This window comes from Camelus dromedarius, chromosome 14 (genome assembly GCF_036321535.1).
Source record: "Camelus dromedarius isolate mCamDro1 chromosome 14, mCamDro1.pat, whole genome shotgun sequence".
NCBI classification, from domain to species: Eukaryota; Metazoa; Chordata; class Mammalia; order Artiodactyla; family Camelidae; genus Camelus; species Camelus dromedarius.
This window is the reverse complement of record NC_087449.1, coordinates 25,752,266-25,777,282: the sequence shown is the minus strand read 5'-3', so window position 1 is coordinate 25,777,282 and position 25,017 is coordinate 25,752,266. Positions and strand designations below refer to the sequence as shown.

The 25,017-nt window shown below is 41.2% G+C and overlaps 1 protein-coding gene across 8 annotated transcripts in view; it reads left to right on the top strand.

Annotated features, from left to right (window-relative positions):
* Window positions 1-25,017, top strand: part of NFIA (nuclear factor I A) — a 534,267-nt gene that overhangs the window by 470,347 nt on the left and 38,903 nt on the right. For 5 of the 8 annotated variants that reach the window (XM_064493521.1, XM_064493523.1, XM_064493524.1 and 2 more), the window contains exons 8-9: window positions 8,113-8,291; window positions 10,563-10,728. In XM_064493521.1, coding sequence (XP_064349591.1) covers window positions 8,113-8,291; window positions 10,563-10,728 — 345 coding nt within the window. The remainder of the gene's footprint in view (window positions 1-8,112; window positions 8,292-10,562; window positions 10,729-25,017) is intronic. The other 3 variants (XM_064493522.1, XM_064493526.1, XM_031465250.2) reach the window with 1 other exon arrangement.

The following is a 25,017-nucleotide window of genomic DNA, read 5'->3' as shown; positions in this document are numbered from 1 at the left end:
GGTTTCTCACAGGAGATCTAGGAAGGGTCCCACTTCTGGATGCTGATGGCTCTGATTGGCCTGGTTTGGGTCATTTGCTCGCTTTTAAAATACGCTTTATGTCTAAAAGATCATGGAGTTTCTTGTGGGTGTGGCCTGGGTTACATGCCCACCCCCAGAGCTGGGGGGAGGGTTAAGTCTACACTAAGACTGGGGTGGAGGGAAGGCTACTTATCCAAGGAAACATTAGAGTGCTGTTCCCAGAAGGACTGATGGGCAGGCAAAACTAAAAGCTGTCCAGTACGGGAGAAAGGAGTGCGGGGCACGGGCTCAGCTCTGCCACCAGCCAAGCGACTTAGTCCTGCAGGTCAGGCTTGCAGAGCACAGGTCAAATACAGTTCTTAGAAAAGTGACTCTTAGTCCATGGACCGTGGGCTTCCAGGTCCATGAAAACAGTTGAGAACAGCTCAACTCTTGACTCCCGGTTATCTCGTATTGCCATGGTGCATTGTATGATCCTGATTATTTTCACGTCTTAATTTAATCTAAAAACACAACTCTAAGGATAGTAAACAGCCCAGGGTCGAGCATACTGTCTGGCACACTGTAGACTCTGTGACGGCTTAAGCAGTTTGTGCACGAATGTGGTTTATTCAGAGAAGAGGTCCTGTCAGGACCCAGAGGCTGGGGCTCCATCTCACAGAGTTTCAACTAGCACGTTCACTCAAGGTTTTTAAAACCCTAAATATCCCAGCCTTCCCATTCCCAAAGTCAGGCTACCTGACTGAGTCCAGATATACCCCAGAACTTAATATCCCAGAAACATTCAAAAAATAATTTCTTTTAAAAGCCGCACACTCCCTTGTTTCAGATATTTTAGATCTCAGTGTTATTACCTCTGGGTCAGTTGCACTGAGTTATTTGTGAATGTAATCCCAGAGACTAAATTTCACTGGAATTTAAGCTGGATGAGCCTCAGCGGCTGTTGAGTTCGAACTGCTCATCTTGCCCTTGAGAGAACTACAGGGGAGAGAAAGTTGCCTGCATGTAAAGCCAGGCAGTGACAGAGGCAAAACCCAAGTCTCTTTATAGAATTAGAAACTTTTCCTAAAAAGTACCCCATATCTTCTAAAAAACTTTTTAAGCAAAAACACTGGCTCTCTGCTAAGCAACTCCCATCACTAAGATGGCGGGCTGTGCAAGTCCATTCCATCCGGGTTTGGGAGACCGTGAAGAGGCCATGCTCAGAATCCTGTTAGGTCAGAAACATGCCTGGGTAGCAGCGGGGTACATGGTAAAGGGGGAGGCAAGATGGGCACTCAGGGATTGTAGGTCTAAGGAAAAAATGGAGTCTGGAGAGAGACTATGCCAGAATTGTAAGTCTCCAGGTTAAATCTCAGATTTAAGCAGAGGTGAGGATTCAAAGTATCTTCCATCACAAAAGGGCCTTTACAGTCACTGTTTCTATGGGACCTATGGCGGCTACCTCAGGATCGCTTCTATTGTTGCTTTGGTTTTGCATTTTACTGTTTATGAAACTTTTTTCAAGACCCTCATGTCATGTGCAGTCTAACAGCTCATACTCTTTTATCAGGATTTATGTCCTCATTTGCCTGAGACGGGTGGGCAACAGCTTCCTTTCCCCCGTGTATTCTACAATTTGGACAGATCCCGAGCACATGGGAGCAAATTCCAGTGTATTCATTTCTCATCCCCATTCCCATCCTTACCTATCATAGTATTACAAATAAACGAAGCTATTTATTGATGATTGCTTAACCCCGTGGGCAGGAACTGCTCCACGTGCCTTAGATACATTGGCTCATTTAATCCTCAGAAGAAATCTGTGAGGTATTGGCCCCATTATACAGATGGTAAACTGCAAGAAGCTTGGGAACTTGAAACACAGCTGGTAAATGATGGAGCTAGAATTTAAATCCATGTCTATCTGACTCCAGAGCTCCATGGTCCTTATACTTCTCTACTTTTCTGACTGTATGTTTAACTTGACATGATATACACACAGATGTAGGAAACCAGCACATCCCCGAGGCACGTTAAGTAATGGTGAAGAGGGACAGTCAAAAGAGTGACAGTGCATGGCTAGTCAGTGGAGATACGGAAGGCAAGCAGATTGCTTTGGAGACCTTCAGAAAGGGAAGGCTTCAGCAGAAGGCCAGCTGGTAGGGAGGAAGTGGAAGGAACAGTGATTGGCTGGTGCTGGTTCACAAGCAGAGCTTTGCAAGTGTTTGGAGACTGAACAGGACTTATGTGGGTCTGCACCAGGACCCAGCAAAGTACGGCCCACCAGCCAGATTTAGCCGTCTGCCTGTTTTTTTAAATAAAATTTTACTGGAACAGGGCCACATTCATTTGTTTGTGTAGTATCGATGGCTACTTCTGTAGTAGCAGAGTCCAGCAGTTGCAGCAAAAACCAGGAGGCCAGCAAAGCCTAAACTATAGCCTCTCTGGCTTTTACAGAAAATGTTTGTCAATCCATGGACTAGGTTATAAACCAGGGCCTTTGTGTAAGAAAGGTTTTTAAGTAGCCAAAAATAATCTAAATTAAAATTTTAAAAGATCCTCACCTGCCCCCCACCCCCACCCAGCTCTCAATTTTTTTTTTTTTTTGTCTGTTTTTCCAAAAGATATTTGGAAGATCCCTTAATTCAAGTGGAATAGAACACATCAGCTATCTTGGAAATCTACTGTGGTGTAGTCACTTACATGGGTGGCATGAACATAAAAATACTGGTGTTTCGCAAGTCATCGTGCAATGCCATGTATTTCTCTCATTTGACATACTCAGGTTCTTTTGCAGGCATCTCACCGATGTTAAAGTTGTGTACTCCATGTTTTGAAAATCTTGGTTTGCCTTGAGTCAAAGGTTTGTTATTTGGAAAAGGCGCCACATCCTAAAGGCTTGAAAACCATTGCCAAGTCCTTGTCCCTTGTGTCTCTATTAAAATAAATCCCATAACTCCAAACTTCTAGGCTTTCATAAATGGCAGGTCTGACTCATGTGTGATTTATAAATTATAACTGTGGACCATTAAGATAGATTTCTCAGCTTTAGGGAGGCTATCAAGGTGTTATATGTGGTTTTGAATTTCTGAAGGAGCAAACTACATAATAGTTGACAACCCAAACAATTCAGGTTCCATTTGCCCTTCTGGAAGGCTTTTTTTTAAGTGCAGTTTTTTTTTTTTTTTTTTTTTTTTTTTTTTGCTTCCACTTCCTCCTCCTTTTAGAGCTCTGCCTTATTAAAAATCTTTACTTCTAAATATGAGTAGTCAGGAGTTCTTAATGCCACCTTGTATGGAAGTGGTTATTTTTGTCTAAAGAATATCTTACCCCTGAAGACAGATGAGTAGCTTTTTCTTCTAGCGGTGCTAACGGAGAGAAACAGTTTGGAATCTCACCTGTTGCCGCTGACTTAGTGTCGATTAATGGTTAAGACTGGAGTTTTGCAAATGCCAGGGCTTGGGAGTGATGCTTCACTCTGTGAGGGAAGAAGGCTGTTTGCAACACTGTCTTAAGAACACTCTGCACCTGAAGGAGGATTAGATTTTATCGGTTGCACTGTTCTCTTGATGGCTTATCTTGGGAGCCTCCCAAAGAAGACAGAGTAGGATCTAAGGGCCCAGTGCCCAAAAGCAAAAGCTAACATGAAAAAGGGCCTAGTCCCTGTGCAGTCTGGGAGAGTCTGCAGAAGAAATAAAGCATGTACAAGAAATAAAGCAATTCAGGCAATGTCGGGGCTAAATAGAAGAGCATATTTCAGCCATAACATTTTGGTTTGAGAAAAAAATGCAGAAGGGTTATTAGAATTCTTGGAGGTTGAGTTTGGGCAAAACTGCTGGGAAGGGTAGAGAGAGATGGCTTTCTTAGATCTCTTCTTCTTCCTAAAACTTAGAATGAAATGCAAGATTCCAGAGCTATCAGGCCATCTCCCCAGTGTCATCCTCTTTGAGCTAGAATATGTGTGTACACAGCCCCCTCCCTGTAGTGGCCTCTCAGACCCAAGAATCGGTTGTGGACCATGTAAGGCTCTCAGCATACACAATGATACAGCAATGACCTTGACCTTCTCCTTCCCCAGGAGGGAAGGAGGAGGAAGGATTTTTTAAGTTAAAAAATACATATTCAAGCATGTTGAACTTTTTACTTTTTCTCTTTCAAGCTAAAACCGAGTGAGTCTTTTAAATAATTGGGGGGGGGGGGGTGTCGCAAACAAGTAAACCAACCTGCCTGACCTGCTTTCTTGTTTTTAAGTATCCAGTAATATGATCATTTTGCAATAAATAACTGGGCCTACACCCTTTGGGAAATTCTGGGTCTCTGCTTCTTTCACTGTGGCTACTCTGTTTAGAATGTGTAGGCAGTGCCATTCCAGCCGAAGAACCCTGATCAAATTTCCTTCCTTCCCATCTTACTTGTATTCTTTGTGAAAAGCCCAAGCAGTTGTTTGGAACAAGTCTGGCCTCTGGTTAAAGTTTAAACTAGCAGTGAGATACATCCAGGAGAGTGGAGTGTCTCTGACACTTTCTGCTGCTCCTGGCCTAGGGGAGGACTACAAGTATTAGAGCCCAGAAGCAGCCAATTTTGTAGTGCCTCTGAATACACAAAATTGTATTAACATCAACATGGATACAGATGGATGCTCTGCAATAAACTGTAACCACTTGAGAAAAGCCTTTATTGACTCTCAAGTAAATAATGCACATTTTAAAGGATCTAAATATGCATTTACATAATGTGCTATAATTTTTTATTGTGTCAACTACTCACACACACACACATCCATAAGAGATGTTTTTCTCCGTCAAAAATTTGGACTCATACCATTCTCTGTGCATTACATTAGCACCATGCCAGCTTCACAATGATAGTTTCGCTTCCGTAGGGCCTGATTGGACCATCTCAAAATACATTAAATGAATTTCACTGATTGAATAGCTGATTGATTGATTTAATGCCAGTGACCTTTTCTAAAATAATTGGAGGCTACCTGGACAAAAACTTAGGCCCACTAAACATCCAATCCAAGATAAAGGAAAGAAAACAAGAAAGAGAGAAGAAGGAAGACCATATTCAAACACTGATGAGATCTTAAGTCTGAGCTTCAGAACAACAGAAGAAGCGGATGCTGTCTCATTGTCCAGGACAAGGGTACTGCTAGCAGGTTACCCAGAGAAATTGCATGTATTTCATACTATGTAACAGAGCTGTGTGATCTCTGCAACACAACTGTTTTCTGTTCGAAGAAATTAAAGCCCAGGGACTTGAAGGATTTATACCCAGTTTGACAGTGGACTAATGGCTGAACCAGACAGTCCAAGGCCTGAGAAAGTGAGGGTTGTGAAGGATGACCCTTTGAAATGCAGACTCAGCAGTTGTCTCATTTGAATCTACAGGCTCAATGACTTCCTGGTATTAATTAAGAAGTAATTGATTCTCATAAATCAGTCATTGTAAAATTAACTGCATATAGTGCCATGTGTTCTGAGGTTTACATTAAAATACACTCTATGACACACGGAAAAGGTGAATATATTGTTTTCAGTTAAATGTAATGAAGAAACTAAGGTCTAAATTTAAGCTGTTGGTGGGGAGGGTATAGCTCTGTGGTAGAGTGCACGCCTAGCATGCATGAGGTCCTGGGTTCCATCCCCAGTACCACCATCAAAGAAATAAATAAATAAACCTAATTAGCCTCCCCCCCCCCAAAAGGAGAAAAATGTAAGCTGTTAATGATTTTCTTTTACGTATTTAACAACAAAAAGAGGGCAAGGCTGTTTATTAACAATTAAAGGAGGGGTTTCATGATCCTGTTGAATTACTTCCTCTATTAGGTTTCTTTAATTTTTATCTGCCCAATCTTTGCTCAAGTGAATTTTTTCCCTTGGGCAGAATTCTCAATTTCATAATCTAACAAACCGTTCATCACTTTCCACTGAACGCTTGAGACATCGCCACTTTATCCCGAAGGCCTGCTTCCTGGGGCCCTTGACAGTGGAGTGGCCACCTTGGTGTTTGACCTGCTGCAAGAGTGTGTCATGTTATGCTGAGTGCACTCCCCGCCTCATCCGGGAAATGCCACATTCCATCTCTGACTGAAAACTGTTTGGTCAAGTGCAGGGCACCTGGTCAGAGTTTCTTGCTACCAGCAAAGACAACTGTACCTTATTAGATAAAAAAATTTCTTTGGTTCTTTAACGCCAACAGCACAATTTGTAGAGTAAGAGATGACCAGAGCCATTTAACTTTTTAGCTGTGGATTTGAACTCAGGCAATAATGGATTCCAAGATTTATCATTCATCGTATGAAGTCCTAAGTTTTACCAGTTTTCCTAGATGCTGCCTGGCGTTTTGCCAGGTTAAAAAAAATTTTAGATTTATATTTATTGGTATGGTTACTTTATTAATTTCTGTACCATTCATATAGTCAGTCATTCATTGTACCGTCAACAAATGCATATCGAGTGCCAGACGCTGTTCTGGGATATGACAGAGAATCATTAACTGGATAGGAAAGTTATTTACAAAATGGAGAAGAGAGAAAAACAAGTATGAGGGGTGGAAGGTGGCAAGAATTCTGGTTTGAAGAGGTGATGTTCAGGATGCCCTCCATTATATGACTGAAGACAAAACTTTGTGTTGTCTCAGTGTTGTGTCCCCAGCCCACAGTAGGAGCCTAGGAAGATTTGGGGATAGATGAAAGGTTACATGAATGAAAGGTCCCATCGGGTCACCTGCAAGGTATGAACTGGATGGTTGCTTCCCCTCCAACCCCCCATTTCTACTCTTTAAAAATTGCAGATGCCCTTCTGAACCTCAGAGTCCTCGCCGTTCCAACTAGTAGTCAGAAAATGCCCCAGACCTAAAGTTATCCTGCTAGGGGACCAAGAACCCATGCCCAGGGGTCCCTAGGGATGCATCGGTTTCAGCAGTCCTCAGCCATGCTGAGGGGACAGTGGTAGGAAGTGAGGCCAGTCTTGTCAGTTGCCCTTCAGTTTTCTGTGTCACTCTCCGTATTAGGAAAGTCTTATTCTCCAAATATTTGGATATTCCTTTGTTTTCTCTTTGCAGCGTCTCCTTGAGGTTAAAGATTTAAACTACAAAAAGCAAGGAAAGAGAAATACTCTCACCTGCTTTGATTTGGGAGCTGTTTCCGGCCCTCACTGAGAAGTGAGAGCTGCTGTCTTGACGTTACTTGCTTGGAGTGCCTTCCCTTCCCACGTGCCCCTCCTGCCCTCCAGCAGGCTTCACCAGCCACCCTTCCAGTGTCAGGGCAGAAGTTCTCTCGGGAAAAACTATTCAGCGCCTCTCATACGTTTTTTAATCTAATGCTGTCTTCTTCCTGTATCACTGAAATTTAGCAAGGTTCAAGTACAGGGCAGTGAGAGTTATCTGAGTCCATCATCAGTTTGTACACGCAGAGGGCCAGCAGTTTAGCAGGGGTCACTGCCTGCCTCCTCAGCCTGTGGGTTCCCCTACTCTAATTAACACCTATGCATTCCTGAGTTTGCCTTTGAAATGGCAAAAAAGAAAAAAAGACAACATAAACCTTCTGTATAAAGTGAGGCACCCACATTGCATTGGGTTCATTAAGTGATCATTTACTACAGACTTCAAAAAAAACTTCATCCTGAATTAGTCCCTAGAAATTTCCTTGAGAGGGGTATAAGAGCTTTAACAATGAATTATTGTCTACGGATAGCTCAGCATGAAAGCGGGTCCATATGTGCAAACTGGAATTTGTCATATGTAATGTCAGTTAAATCAGGTCTAATCTACCAAATACATTTTTTATTGCTTGCTTCATTAAAAAGGCTCTTAAGGTAATGAATAATCTTCAGCTTCACCAAGGATTATTAATGCCTATATAACTCATGTCCACTGAAAATAGAAAGACAGCTTGAAACTCTACCCGAATTTAACCTCCATGTTTGTCTTAGAGCTTCAAGGAAGAAAATCTATCAGACCCACCCAGTGTTCAGTCCTGCCATGTCAGCGGTTACTATGAATTGGGTCAGAAGAAGATATTTAAAAAAGAAGTTGAATCCGGCGTAAAAGCTGTGGCAAAGCAGGTCTTTCTCTTTTTGACTCTGAGGTTTTCTTTTCCTCCAGCAAGTCCACACGCGACACCATCGACTCTTCATTTTCCGACATCACCCATCATCCAGCAGCCTGGGCCTTACTTCTCCCACCCGGCCATCCGCTATCACCCTCAGGAGACGCTCAAAGAGTTTGTCCAACTTGTCTGCCCTGATGCTGGTCAGCAGGCTGGACAGGTGGGGTTCCTCAATGTAAGGAAACTTCTTTTTTTTTTTTTTTTCCAATTTCTTTAGAAATTTTAACTGAATGTAAAAATAGCAAGAGGAGACCTTATGACCATGTGATGCTGTGCTCTGATGTTGTGCTGACTGACTGCAGGCAAATGTCATATTTATTCTAGATTGTGGGAAAGTTAACTTACTCTAAGAGTGACTGGCCAGGGTTTAAAAACAGTGTTTGTGTTAACTTCGCAACTGTCAAGATTATAGATATAAATCATCTCAAGGGTGAACTACATAACCTTCTGAGGTCTGTGGGCTGATAATTCCACCTCATGCGTACAGACCCCAGGGCTCATACAGTTAACAAAATAGAAAGACCAAATAATTTTAATGGTTTGGGGTGGTAGGCAGAGGTAGGGGAGGAAGGGGCACAGATGTTTCAGATCAACCAAGTTGAGATTTTTTTAAAATAGCCTTCTAACACTTTAGATCAAGTTGACCAGTACTTGAACTCAAGATGCTCAAAGTACAGTTTATTATAGTTTGTTATTTCTGCAAGTAGTTATCTTTCCCACTTATCTTTGTAGAAAGCTAAACAGTATTCAATAGCTTTAAGTGAATGTTTTCATTTTTCCCTCAAACCAACCAAGTCACAATTTGCAATAATATTCCTAACGTAAAAGTAGTTTTTTAAAAATCACAAATTTTATATCAAATATAGCACCAAATGTTTACAATGGATAGCTGGATCCCAAGGTCAATAATAATAACAATAAATTGTGAATAATGAGCAGCGTAAAGCCAAGTGAGATTTTCTCCTAATAACTGCACGTGAAGCCACAGATTAGCGCTAATGATTGTTGCCTAATTTAGAATATTGTATCACATTGCCCATCACTGATTTTCTTCCCTTGAAGGAACTACCTGATTCTGCATATCTGAGACAGAACAGGCAGCTTTGACTAATGTCTGGTGATGTGTTAGCAGATACATTTCTGTCTAGACAACAAATCAACATGGTGCCTTTTTTCTTTTTGCTTCTGTATTCATTTGCGTGGCTTATTCTAAAGCGTTCACTTATGGACTTCTAGCCCACTCAGAAATAACACACAGGCAAGTTTGTTGGCAAGGATATGCAGCATTCCGACTGTCAGATGAGACTGTCTTTAAGGAACAATACTAAATATATAAGTGACTATTGCTGAGGCAGTGAGAGAAACTTCCTTTGCAAATTATTAAGCTTAAGCTTAAAAGCCTGGAACAACAGCATCTCCTTTAACTAAATTTTGATTCAGGGCTGTAGCCTAAATTTGAGCTGTTATTGTTGGTTGAATGGTGTCACTGAAGTCTGGAGGCAGGAAGGCCACTGGGGAAACCAAGAAAAAACTGAAATGATCACCAGCATCAAGCAACTGACGTTTAAATTTCTACCTTTATTTTTTTAATAGTCCTGACATCATCCTGTGTAACTGTCAAATGCCCAGTTTTGCATTTTGATCAAAACTTTATAGGGTTTAAGGCAGGGCTCTTCATGGGACTGTTTCAAAACACTCAAAAAGAAATGGATTTTATTGCTTTCTTCAGAGGGAAACTTTCCTTTTGTTCAAGAGCTGTTACTTGGTTGTTCGAACATCAGGCAGCCAAATAAATATGACTCTTACGGCATATGCTTATATAATTTAAATCAGAATTAGAAGTGATATTTTTCCTCAGCAGAATTTTGACAGCTGAATTCTGAAGTTTCTGTGCCTGATGTTATACAATATGTGAAAGAAATTTTTTATGTTCACTTAACATGTTTATTAAATGTTATATAATATCAACTTTGAAGAGTGAAAATAAAATACTTTTTATCTCAAATGCATATTTGGGGAAACTTCAGTAAACCCATATAAATAGATATGATGGAGTAATTCTACAGTCTATGAAACACTCAGATATTAATTAGTATTTAATAATCAGGAAAATGATGACAAAGGTAACAGCTAATACAGAATCGAAACATTCCAAGCTAAAGTTGGCAGGTCATTTTACAGAACTAGATGCAAAGAAGGCCAAAGCAATTCAAGAGATGCGTTCAGGATGCATTGAGCATGTGTGCCCGACACTGTACTTTCGTGGAATGCCTTAAGAACAACCCACCATTCTTCATCCATGTGCTCTTACGGAAGAATTAAGTGGCTAGAATACTTAGTGATTTACATGAAAGGTGCCTAACAAGTCTTGTTTTCAGAAGCAGCTAATGGTTCCTATCTGTTACTTCTCTCTCCCGTCTGTTTTGTTTTGTTCCCACCCTCGCAGCCCAATGGGAGTAGCCAAGGCAAAGTGCACAACCCATTCCTTCCCACCCCAATGTTGCCACCGCCGCCGCCACCACCGATGGCCAGGCCTGTGCCTCTGCCGGTGCCAGACACAAAGCCTCCGACCACGTCAACAGAAGGAGGCGCAGCCTCCCCCACCTCACCAAGTAAGTATGGCCGAGACGAGGCGCCGGTCACCTGTAAAGCTCTGTGCACTTCAGTCCAAACCTAAGCTTGGCCCCTCACTGCATAGGCTTTAGTGGCAGGCATGATCCCCAGTGCTGGCTGCAGCATGAGTTTGTAGAACCAAGACCAGATCACAGCAAATAGCCCTCTAGGGTACTACCGACTCCACCAGGTGTCGGTGGAAATGACTGGCTGTTTGGGCAGATGAAATGGTGTGACCACACGCCCAGGACTGAAATCAAGATTTGAGTTAGTACATTTTGCCTATTCTTTGAGTGGCTTTGAATGCTAGCCTTGTGATCATCAAACAGCAGCTACTAGTGTGAATTCTTATTAGCAAAAAGGTCCCCATGCTTTTGTGGAGCCCTGCCTTCCTGTAACTTTCAGTCCAAGAGAAATGCATTTGTTGAACTACACAGGTTATCCACCTCATCCATCAAATAGGAAAAAAAAGTTTAGATCAAAGTAACAGTTCAAAGGTGTGTACGTTGAACGTTTGCCAAGCGTAAGAGCCTGGCAGAAGGTCAGTGCTGGTAGCCGTGGCAGTTGCATGGCTCAGCTTGGCAGAGGGAAGAGACGGAAGGTGGAATTGGAAAGGAAGAGAAAAGAACTCTTGGCTCTTCTCTGAATAGTCTGGGGACATGTGATCAGACAGTACAGGATTTCAAAACCTCTTTGGATGATGGGAATCATTACTTAATGAATTAGAGGGAGAAGAATTCTCCTGATATTTCCTGGTATTTTAAAAGATGACAAGGGAATAGAAACAGCTTGAAGACATAAATCTGGCTTTTATTAGTACCTGAAACAATGACAAAGAGAATGACGGATGGAGGCAGAGTTCCCAGGTGACGGATGGACTAGCTAACCTCGACAGGGGTGTGATGATCACCTTCTCTAAAGCTTTACGGAGGGATCGAAGCACGGGAAAGGATGGGAACTGTGACAGTGACTCTAAGGAGAGGAGGCCTTCAAGACGGTGAGGCTGGACACAAGGACTCTGCTGAGGACAAGATGAACATACAGCAGGAGCAAAGTGTTAAGATCGACAACTTGCGCAGCAATTATAGAAGCTGAATGGAGGGGAGCACAGGAAGAGAGATTTCATAGACAGAAGCTTTGGGTTTGGACAACCCCATTTGGTTGAGTGTAGTGAAGGAGGATTCAGACCTCTCGGTACTGGGATCGTACGTAGTGGCATTGGGTACGGGAGGGAAAGGGCCAAAGAGAAAAATCAGCCTTTGTTGCTACTGTGTTCATTAGATTTAATTTTAGGGACACTGAATCCCAAATGTCTGGAGTCCCTCACGGGTGTGGACGAACTTTGGGTCATCTAGTGTGTATTCATTTTGATAGTACATGCAGAAGCGAGTGGTGCTGTATGTGGATTCTGGTTTTATAGCAAAAAGATTGAGAGCCCAGGAGCAATTTTGGGGAGGCTTACTTCTCTTGGTAAGAGGTGGTTCAACACCTTTCAACAGAGGAGAAAACCCTGAGTGTCTAGTGTCATAGGAAGCAAACTAGGCTGGCTCTGAGGATCTGGGGAGCTCAGCTAAGAAAAGAAGCTTCTGAGAAACACATGCTTATAGGCATGTCCTGCTTATTGTGTATTCATGTAACATCTTCCAACGAGTCAGAGACGTAACCATCCCCAAACTATTTAAATCCAGTCACTGGGGATATTGGCTGACACGTTGGCAGTTCACATGCTTATTGTGCCCCGTGCCTGCCTCTGGGTACCACTTTTCTGTTCATCGTCTCTCTGTATGTACGGGATATGGGCACAGCCCTTAAAAAGCCTTGTTTAATGTTCTTCCTGTTCTATGTAAACATATCCTCACCTCCGCTGTCAATGTTACCACGTGCAGCTGTTGAAGTCTGAAGGTTAGGGGCTCAAATCCCCACCTTTCAGATCACTAGCTGTGTTTCTCTTCCAGTCCCAGTTTCCTCGTCTGTAGAATGTGGGCGATAATACGGAGCTGGGAGGATTATGTGAAATCAGCCATGATAAGCACCACCACCAAATAAACTGGAGGGTTTTATTACCTGCCAAAACCCTTACCTAGTAGAAGCCTCAGGCTTGGCTAGTGGTATGTCTGTAGGACACGTGGAAGCTACTCAACCCCTCTATCAGGCTGATGCCTTTGGGTCCATACCCTGGACTCCACTCCATGAATGGAATCTAATGCCTTGTGTAAGAACACACCCTTCCTCCTCTTGTGCCCAGCCTCGAGCATTCTTTCAGCATCATGGGAAGAAGTGTGGAGGAGGTCTTGACAGATTCCGTTCATGTGGTTGCATGTTCACACAGTGTTCAGCACAGTGTTTACAGAGTTTTAGAAAAAAAAGTTTCAGGAGCGGGGGCCCAATGTTTGATATAGGCAATTTGATACTTTCTGAATCCTAGGATTCTAGGAATATAGACAAAACAAATGTTCTACTGATGGCATAGAAAGATTTTTATGATCATAAATTTTAGCCCTTGTTTCCGGTCTTTTCTGGGATCTGCTGAATTCACAGTATTATGTTGTTTCACCACAGTATAGTGCCTGACCATCTTCTACTTTATTATTAAGACAGTGATCATCTGGGAAACCTGTAATTTATAGCATAGGAGAAGCCTTTCAAATTAAAAATCTCAAAGCCCACTGGTCCACATTGGGAAGAGATTTAAGGACCGCCCCCCTCCCAAATAATCATTTCCCAAGCCCTGATTTCTGAACCATTTGATAAATACAAGAAAAAAAATCAGGTGGAAGACCAGGCTAAATTCTATTAGAGAATTTATTTTTTAACTACAGGCAAAAGTGCTTCCTAATGCTAAAACACAGACACACCAACCCAGTCCCTGGCGGTGCAGGACCACCGACCACCGCAGGCCTTCCTGTGTGGGGCAGAGGGGTCTTGCCTTCCTATGTAGAGTTGATGGAAGTCCAGATGGCTGTGTGCTCCCTGCCAGCACCTGTGTCCTTCAGAGAAAGAGGCGAGGAAGGGGTGGGACAAGTCACGTGCATTTTCCACATCCAATCTCTACAGTAAGTGAGGGAGTGGAGAGAGGCCAAGAGCGTATGGGAGGGAAAAGATATCAAGAGTGAAGTAGCTCCCCCCTTCCTAACATTCATCCTTGATGACTACCTTCTTCCATTCATTTATTCATCCTTCTTCCATCGAGCATCTGTCATGTGCCAAGAACTGTGTTAGCTGCTGCTTGGGTACAAGCGCTGCCCTAAAGAATGTGGGATTTATTGAGAGAGACAGCAGGGAAACGGGTCATTCACATGGACAGCACCGGGACAGAGGCGTGCATAGGGGCCACAGGAGGACGCGGGAGGGAGTTTGGTCCACGCGCGGGGCCTCAGGTAAGGTTTTGTTGGAGGGGGTGACTTCTAAGCTACTTAGTAGGAATATCAGCCTGGTGTTTTTGAGTCTGAGAGAGAAGGTAGAACCTCCCTTCAGAAACCAGCTCATGGGTGGAAGGAGGGAGTGTCCAAAATTGGATTACTGCTGGCTAAAAATTTAGAGCAGAAGTATTGTTTCCTAAATGATGAGCTTTCTTAGAAATTAAAACCACAGGATGGTTGGGTCCTGTTTATCTTTGTCAGTTTATTAGAGCTCAACTTCAGCAAGAAGGAACATCATAGCAGGGCATTAAGTACAGATGTTCAACATCCCAACAGTATGCCTGAAATTGGGACTTTTTTAAAAAAAACACCAATGGTATAACCGAGGACAGCCTTTTCTTGTGAGGGGTTTAAGATGGCTTGCGATAAAATAAGATTTTAAAAGTAAAAGAAGGAAATCATGCCCAGGGCCTCCTATGTTACCAGCTTTTCTGAGCCTGGACTTCCTTGGCTATTAATGGGATTGGTGCTAACTGCTCTATGCACTCTCATAGGCAGTTTGTCAGGATGAACTGGGGTGACAAATGTGCTGTGCTGTTGAAAGTCCAAGACATCATTTTTAATATGCTCTTATAATGAAATACAAATGGATGCCAGCCTAAAGCAGAGTATGTATTTTTAAACTAATCAGTTACCTCTGGCACTAATATGCAACTTTGCAGCAAACTGGGCGAAGGTAGATTTGCGGGGGGTGGAATTTGCCTATAAAATAAATGCATTTTAATGGGAAAAATCCTTACCAAAGCCCCAAAAAACAGAGTAATGAGGGTGGAATGAACAGTTCTGCTCTTTCTCAAGGAGAACGTTCATATTGTTGATGCATTTGGAGAAAGACTGATCTACCAGATCTCCTTGGGCTAATACGACAAAGAGAAGGAATAGCCGGTGGGAGTAATTCACAGTGGGTGGATCCCATGCCCACTGATTAACTACCTTTGTGGGTTTGGGTGCCCAGTGAGAGAAGATCACTTCTTTCATTCATTCAGTAAATAGTTATTGACCATCCACTATGTGCCAGGCAATGTTCTAGATGCTAGGGTTCTGCAGGAAGTGAAAGAGATAAAAATCCCTACTCTTGTGGAGCTTTTATTTTAGAGAGGGAAGAAAGATAATAAATAATAATGTGTGTAATAGCAGCCAGAAGGACGTACACGGGGATTTGTGAGTGCCACGTAGGAAAAGGAGCACCGAGCGGTTGGGATTAGTGGGGGTGGGGCGCAACTTCAGTGGGCGAGCGGAGAGGGCCTGTGTGAGAAGGGGAAATGTGAACCAAGATCTGACGGCGGTGAGAGGGTGAGCCGTGAGGCTGCAGGGGAAGAGCTTTCCAAGCGGCGGGATCGGCCAGTCCCACCTGGCGTGTTGAGGCCCAGAGGCCGGGTGGTGAGAACAGAGTGAGTGGGCGGGTGAAAGCCAGGCGAGGCCAGCTCAGAAGGGGGGTGCGGGCGAGCATGAAGGAGGCTAGGAGCCGGGCCCCAGGCGGGGGCGGCCAGCGCTGGAGGTCCTTCCAGGCCCGTGGCAGGGCTTAGGCGTTTGCTCCGAGTGCGATGGGGGAGCAGAGGAGGGACAGTACCTAGGGTTTAACCGACACCCTCTGAAGGCTTTGTTGAAAATAGATTTTGGGGGTGGGGGCAAGAATTAAAGCAAGGAGACCAGCTAAAAGGTTTTTTTTAAAAAACCAATAAATATATTGTTTTCTTCATGTCAGCCACTCTTCTAGGCAAAAGGGATCCCAAAGTGAACAAAACAGACAATCCCCTTCCCTGGTGGGGCTTACACTCTAGAGGGAGGGGACAAACAATAATCCAAGTATAAGTAAATTAGTAAGTTAGGGACCAGTAAGTGCAATGGAGAAAACGACCACAGAGGTGGCACTGCGTTGCAGTAATCCAGGCAGGAGCTGGGAACGACCTGTACCGATATGGGGGCAGTAGGGGTGGTGAGAAATATTTGAAAGATAAAGCTGATAGGATTTACTGACACATTCGATGTGGATTGAGGGGGAAAAAAAAAACCCTAGAGAAATCAGCAGTGACTCGTAGGTTTTTGACCTGAGCAGCTGGAAGGATGGAGTTGCCATGAACTGAGAGGGGAAATGGCAGGAAGAGCAGTCCTGGGCAAGGGGTGGGGATCAGAAGTTTGGTTTGACCAAGTTATGTTTGGAGACGCCTATTAGGTATCTTACTGGTGAGACGAATTATCGTAACATCCCACCTACTGCTGTTCTTTGCAGTGCACTGAGTTTTTCCACGAGCACCATCTCATTAATTGTGGAGGGGCTCCTTTTCAAATATGTAATAAAATGAACAGATATTCCTAAGAAACCTGAGGACAGCAGCTCAAGAATAGGAGAAATCGCTCATTATGTTTGGGTCTATTTTTGGTATAATTCAAAATGCACTATTTTTCCTAATTGCATTGGAAGATTCAATTTTTATATAATAGGTTGGCACCAAGATCATACTATAAAAATGTATAAATTTTCCAGAAAAGAAATTGAAGGTTGGCATCATAGCCTAGAATTATAATGAAAAGGAAAAAACACTTTTGAATTGTGATGGAAGATAAAACATGCATATTTTCCTTTTTTAAATTAATTAGGAACACAAAAACTCAACTTAAAAATGCATAAAAAACTTATAAACAATTTTCTCCATCCCTTCTTAGCCATGAACTTTTTTTTATTAAACTAGAATTCTGTTAAATTAGAAGCATGTAATAACAAGTTTCTTTTATTATTTATTTTTATATCTCTGATGAATCGTGTGTATATATTATATGAATGAGTATGAACCTGTTAACCAAGAATGTAATGATCATCTATGCCTGGGATTGAAATTTCCTAGCATAATAATGAAGATATGTTCAGTGCTTTTGGGTTAGATAAGCTCTTTTACACATGTATATTATCTCATTCTGTCTTCCTAAGACTCCTGTGAAGTCAGGATTTTATGGACAAGGAAATTGAGATTAGAAAGTGGAGGTTACTTTCCCAAGATGATAATCCCATGGCAGCTTGGTGCTAGCCCCTATTGTAACTAAACTGCAAAGCAATGTGACTTGATTTCTGGTTACCAGAGAGCCACACCTGCCTACTCCTGTCTGCAATTAATACAACAAATTATTGAGCTTTTACTAATGCTTCAGACACTTTAAAAAATGTTTTATATGTATTATCTTGTTTTAATCCTCACATTGATGCTATCACGTAGATACTTCAAAAACGAAATACCCTAATTGAGGAAGACAAGACGTGAAGAGATAGGGAACTTTCTCAAGGTCACTCATGCAGGTGCAGCAGCGTCATGACTCACACCCAGCCACCTTGATTGAACCTGTAGTTCAGACACTTGGCCGCAGCCTCCTATGGGGAGATATGCTTCAGTGCAGTGTCCACATGTTTGCAGTGAAGACCCTCTGGGAGACATATAGAGGAAGATATTAGTTGCTACTTATACTTTAGTGTGGATTGGTTCTGTGGATTGCTGAGAGTAACTCTTGTTAGCAGAGAAAAGAAAAGAGAAGATTTGGAGGGAGATAAAACAAAAATAGCAAAAAAAGTGAAAAAAAAAAAAAGGTGCTATTGCTGAAGGCAGATTTCCTTTATTCCCCCGGGCTCTCCAGAGCTTGGACTGTTGATGAATGTTTAGAAGAATTACTTTTTGAGTTTTCACCCAACCAATGACAGCTCTTTTTTTTACCAACACTTTTTTTTTAAGTGTATAACACATTGTTTTAATCAGTAATTAAGTTTAGAGCAAGTCAGTGAACGATATGTCATATTTACACAGTTTTTAAACAACATAAGGACTGTGTTTCCTCTTTCAAAGAAGAACCAGTGCATAATGATGAGAGAATTTTTTTTAAAAAAGTTTGTGGCTTCCTTTCACAAAACAGTTTTTCATTAATGATGCCTGGACTATTCCATTAGTCTTTAAACTTTTTTAAAAAATTTACATTCAATGAAATTCACTCTAGTGTACAGTTCCACGAGTTTTTATAACGTCACAGAATCTTGCAGCCAATACCACTCACAGGACACAATTCCTAAGAACTCCCTCCTCATTCTCATCTACTCTTTAGTTAATGTCTGATGTCACTTCGTGCCAGGGAACTTATTTCACTTTGATCTTTCTATTTCCACATGGATTTTAATTCTTCTACCAGCATGGTCTTATCCTTGTTAAATTTTAATTTTTTATGTTCTTCTGAATTAGAGACCCATGTAAGTATAGTGTTTTAGTATATGATAATAGTGGCACTTCATATTGGAAGAAGGAAAGAGATTATTCAATGAAGTGTGTTGGGATGACTGAATACTGCCCAGAAAAAATAAAATTCCTTACACCAAAATAAATTTCAGGTGGAGAAGAAAAAAAAGTAATGTTGTCTTAAAATATCACGAGAAAATATAGGACAACTTTTATTTGGAATATTGGAACTAAAAAGGCCTTTCAAATAATACCAAAACAGGAGAATCCATGAAAGGAAAACTAATAAATTCTACTCTAAAAGTATTAAAAATTTATGCATTGGAAAAAACCACCATAAACAAAGTCAAAAGACAGTGATAAAGTGGGGAAGATATTTGCAACACATGTGGCAAAGGGCTAAATTATCTGCTGTATAGGTTTTTAAAGTCAGTAAGAAAAAGACTGTCAATCCATTGTTTGTCCATTACATTCATCTAGGTTCTCATAACCCATTCAGGTCTTATTTTTGTCTCAGTTTTTAATTTTTTCAGATGACTGAAATGACAGCTAAGTTTTAAGATTTTCTTTGTAAGGCAATATATGATGATGTAGGAAATGAAAGATATAGAAAAGTATAAAAAAGAATATTATGTTTTTCTATAATCACCCATTGTTAACATGTTGATCTGGTTTTCACCCATTCTTTTTCAGTGCATGTTTGGTTGTATATTTGTGTGTATATATACACACAGAGACATATAAAATGATTGTGACCTACTGAATATAATACTTTGTATGTTATTTTCTTAACTAATATTTATACCTTTTCATACTTCATAAAAAAGGGCTAGGAAATGTGATTTTAAATAATTTTTACTTATTCTCCAACCATAGAAGATTAACCTTTGTCCCGACCTATAGAATATGTTCCAGCATATGGTCAAACATCATATATTAATGAATAATTTCATTAGGATAGATTTCTTGAATTGAAATTACTAGTATAAACAGTATGAATATTCCTCTTGGTGCACATTACCAAATTTATTTTCAGAAAAGCTGTGTCAGCTTACACCCTTATAGATTATTTACAAGTCTGATCATAACCTTAATCTTTGAGAGGTTTGAGAATTTTTTTTTTAATTGGTGGAAGGCAGATATCTTGGAGTGTAACACCATTAATCAGATTTGGAATCAGTAGTCCCTGATTGGATGATTTTTCTCCAGCTGTTTTAATACTCAGTGCAGTGGAATTCTAGAGATTTCTCATCTCATTGTCTAAGCCTCTGCTTAAGGATCACTCCCTGATTGCTTCTGTGGAGAGGGTGGCCCATTAGACATTGTGGTGGTGAAGCCTTAGTTAAAGGGCTATGAATATTAGAGTGAAGAGTATTTGTTTTAACATTTTTTTATTGAGTTGTAGTCATTTTACAATGTTGTATCAAATTCCAGTGTAGAGCACAATTTTTCAGTTACACATGAACATACATACGTTCATTGTCACATTCTCTTTCTCTGTGAGCCACCACAAGATCCTGTATGTATTTCCCTGTGCTACACAGTACAATCTTGTGAGTGAATAATATTTATTATGCTAGACTCTTTGTATGTGGAGGCTCAGAGAGGTTAACTGGCTTGCCAAGGTTACATTTCTTGTAAGAGATTGAATGGATTCAATCCAGGATTTTCTGATTCTAAAATTCATTTTCTGTTGACTACATTGCGCTGCTGTAAAACTAAAAATATTATTTGGGGTTTTCCAGTTCTATTTGTCTTTACTTAAGATTAAAAATTACTGGAAGGTATTTTAAAATCACTCATAGTCCCACTCTTCAGAGAGAATCACTTTCTGTGCATATTTTCCAGTCACTTTCTGTGCATATCTTGAACGTAATTGATCATAATATATGTGTGTGTGCATCTATGTGTGTATGTATATACATATATACGTAAACTAATTTTATTCATTTTATTTCATAGTATAAGCATGTCATTTTAACATATATTTAATGGCTACAATATTTCAACATATTGATGAAACACTCACTTTATCAGTTGGTTCCAATTGTTGTGCTTATAAGTCATGCTGTAATGAACATCTTAGAGCATAAATCTTGATATGTACTTTTAAGTATTTGTTTGGAATAAAGTCCCAGAATTAGGCTTCCAAAGTTACACCACCTTTGCAGAGGCTGCAGAAGCCTTTCAAGAGGGGAGGGATCCAATATATTAACCTGAGTTTCTTTTTTTTTTAGTAAACACCAGCTGAATCCAGGGTTTACTCCCTGTGACTCTTCAATATAACTCTCCCCTGTGCCTACGTGTATACGTTGTTGCTTCTGATCAATAAACATGTTCTATCAGTTGAACAACAGACAACATCACATGAAAATAAATGACATAGCATTTGGAATAGTCTTTAGTATAAACTTAAATGAACTGAAACAAGGCTGTATTCCTATCCTTTAAAGTTATTATGAAAAAGAGACTATTATAGGCAGTTTAAGTCGACTGTACAGGAAACACTCATTGTACAGGGCCTCTTTATCACAAAGATTTTGGTAACACGTCAAAACACCTCCGGTTTACAAGTTGTTCTGATCCTCTTCTCTCTGTGTGGATTGTCTCGTACTTTCCTTTCTTCAAGTTTTATCCCAAACCATGATGTAGCTTGAGCCCTTACCCCTATGAAGATCCCTAACACAAGCAGAAGGACCAGCAGAGCAAAGCCGTCTGCCTAAATTGATTCTTTTCATGATTTTTGTGAACTCTTGGCACATTAAACATTTCATGCAAATCGTTACCATACATGGTAAGTAATGCTCATATATTAAAGTTCGAATTCATTAGCTTTTCAGGAAGGAAGCTTGTGGGCATGTTATTCTGTAGTAATTTACTAGCAATAAGTAGGCTTTAACTTCATGCCCTGAAGGCCGTGTTTTTTTTTGTTGGTGATGGTAACTTGTTTGTAGAAACAAAAGATTAGCAGAGATCACAGAACGAGGTAACTGACTGCACAGACGTGATCAAAATAATGGAAGTGCAGTGTGGTTATCTTCTAGATTCCAAACATCTGGGCAAAAACTGTAACATCCATTCAATCATGTGGGAATTTCTAAATCTCTGAGTACTGGGTCACACGTCAGCAAAGGCTGTACGCATTTCCTTGGCTGTATAATGAGATTAATAATGCTAACCCAGGCCCTGTAAACTTGTCAATACTGATAGATTTCTTCGAAAGGAAAACCGCTCCAATATCCTCCAGCATTTTGTTGTTGTTGTTGTGATCTGGCAAGAAATAATGCTGTTCAGTTTCCCAAACGAGTTCAATTGTAATGGGTTTCATTTAGAAACCAGCCAATCTATTTTCTAAGAGTTTCCACATTTTTCGTTTTAGAAATGGAAAGTTTTCTCCCAGGGCTTTTTAAAAAACAATAACATGTGATAGTGCAGTTAAGAAAAGATTCCAGAAACGACTTCAGTTAAGTATTTAGTCATCTCACTGCTTCAGCTTGCAGCTGAATGCCTTCTCATGCACCATCAGGTGTCACTGATAAACATTTAATAAAACTGCAGTTTGAAGACACAGGGATCTGTTCAAGTCTGAGTTCCTAAACTTGTTTGGATTACTTCTGTCCAGCAAGCTAGCCCATTCCTGGGCAGGTGTTGAGTCGCACAGTAAGTCTATCTGAAGGAAACTGAATTTGTGACCAGTATTTTTAAAGGGAAATCCCCACATATAAATATGTCTCAGTTTCTCAACACAAGGGAACACATCAAGCGCATATTGACTTTGAGCTGTGAGGCGAAAGGTTTAGTGTTAGGAGGTCTACCTGTGATGGTGTTTAGAATGGAAATTTGGTATCTTTGTTGATTTTATAAATTATTTCTTCCTCTTAAAAGAAAAAATAAATTCAGTAGACTTTTTCTCCTCCATTTTCAAACATTCTCGTGTCTGATCCTTACATTTTTATCTTCCCTGATCATATGGCAGTGTCCTTTGCAACGTCCCGTCTTCTCTCCTTTCCCTCCATGACTGTCGCCCCCGTCCCCCACCTCTATTCCTTTGCTTGTACTGCTTCCTCTGTGACCCCCAATCCATCTGAACTTGTCAACGGCACGCCTTTTACAGCCTGTCACGAACGCCATCTCCATCTCTTCTATAAAACTTTTCCTGTTCTCCAGCCAGGTGTCACTTTTCTGTCCTTTAACACCCCTCAGATTTTTATTTATATTACTTGTAGGCGCTCATTTTCTGCACTCATCTCTCCCCACTAGACCCTAACATTTCTAGGATAGTGATGTGTCTTGCTCACCATCTTATCTCCCATGATGCTCAGCACAGGGCCTGGCACAGAGCAGGTGCTGAGACAGACAGAGAGGGAGAGACTATGGATATATCTCTCTTTGACGCACTGCAGCGGTTAGACTTGGTGCAGTTTAAGGGAATGAAGGATTGGTATTCCCTCCTTTTATGTCATGGGAGTCTCTGAGGAAACAACACGAAGCTCATGTCTGCCAGGGTTTAGGGGACTTCACTGCTTCCTGTGTCTGGAAGTAAGTTCAGAACGTCAAAGCTCACTAGCTCTCTAACATCCCCTTCCCTGGCAAGGTGCCTCACTGGGTCACTTGCTCCCAGCCTGGCAGAGGAGCCGGCCACCACCCCACTCAGGCTGCTTCAGCCTCCCGGTGGGCGCTTGCTCTGTGGACACTGGAGGGGCTCCATCCAAAGAGCAGGTCTCTTTTCACCCCAGGCTCTATACAGAAACCTATCGAAACTTTCTCCCTGTTCTGTTTTTCAGTGATTACACACATTTCAGGGGTTGCTAAATTTGAACCCGATCTGGAATCTGGCTGCCTACTTTCAAAGCAAGCCGATGCGCTCACGTTTTCTAGACTGTCAGATTGGAGTGGTTTTATTGATAATGGTTTCTATCTTAAAGAAACATCTACTGACAGTGGTACAAATATTTTAATATCTTGGCTTTTAGTCATATTTTTTTCCAAAAATAGGAACGCTCCAAGCATCTTTGTTCAGAACAGTTTGACCACTTTCTTTACCCCATGATGAGGAATGATTGTTGGGTGAAGGCTACCACAGACTAGAAACTGATTCACCTGGAAATGTCACTATTCCTTTATCCAGACACATCCCTTATTCCTTCTCATTCTGGAAACAAACGAACAACAAACAAAAAGCTAGAGACCTTGGGAACAATACAAGGTAGAATTCTCTTTGGCTTGCAGGCAGGCAGTACATCCCTTTCAGAGGACTTAGCGGCTCTCTCCCAGGGAACGCCTGCAGGGTTGCAAAGAGCAGTGCTACTGGGGGACCCCTGCCATTCTCCCTGCCCATCCCACAGCCCCTCTGGAGACAGAGTCCAGCATCCTCAGAGGCCTCTTGCTTATAAAGAAGGAACCGTTCTCTGACCATTTTTCCAGTTGATCATACTGAGGAGGGGATTGTACTGACTAAGCGAAGGATCATAGAATTAGCAATGCATATGATACAAAGTGAGTGACGCAGAGGAAAGGCATTCTCTGGATATGGGATCAAATTCTGATTTGGGATTTTGATACTTACCGCTGTGGCTAAGGCCAAACTAAGACTCTTGGATAATCTGAAGAAATACATTAGAAAGAGAAAACATATGATCAGATTAGCTCAAACAAGAGCTGGTGGAAGCTTCTTGCAGAAATGTTCTTCCGCAATGTTAGGAAAATGGTCCATGGTCACATCGCTCATGTAGGTAACATGGCCGCTGAAAAAAAAGCAAACACTGTTTCAGAAGCAGGCAAATAATCAATAGTTTGGTTTCTAATAGTCATGTTTGCCATGAGGACTCTTACAATGGTATTATATAAGCAAACTGATTTCCCTGTTGACTTTATCAGAAAGTCATCAAATGCCCCTGAATCTTCCCTCTAGAATCATGAAAACTGCCTACAGTAATCTTCCCAGAAAGCTGTTTTCTGGATTTCATCATTTCCTGAAGCTCCTCCCATAGCATGTGATTATTGCTGTTGTAAGCAGGCAGAAATTATAATTAAGAAAGATATGAATGTGATATAATAGCCTAGTAAACACAGTTGTATATAATTAATTACCACATTGCCCCCTCTACTTGATTTTATATTCATGTTGAAAGCTCTTAACTGTGCGTGTGTAATTGATTCACCATGGTAAATGTGGTTGTTTAATAAAAAGTTTCAACTGAGGTTTTTGTTCAACAGGATAACTCCCTCATTCCACTGTTTCTTTGGGGAAATCAAATTCAACTAATGTCATATCATCTCTGGGACTACATCCTGTTATAGGTGAACACACTCTCTGCCTCTTGTAGCTACAATAATGGAAGATGAGTCAGACTTTCTTTCTTCCTTCCCTTGTTTTTCCTGTGTCCTTGATTTTTCCCAGAATCAACTTTCTATAGAATAAATTTCCCTGGGCACTTTTTGTTCCATTCGATGGCTTGGGTACTCAGAGATCCCCAGATTTTTGTAGTTGTAATATCCTTTTTTTAAAAAATGCAAACACATCACCACCTCTCTCAGCATTGGTCTCTTTTTTAAAAACCAGTATAAGATTTGAAGCCGTTTTAGTAGCCTATGAGAGCATTAAAGGCCTTCTGGGATGTTTCAAAACTAAGACCGAAAGGTTTGTCTCATGACTGAAGAA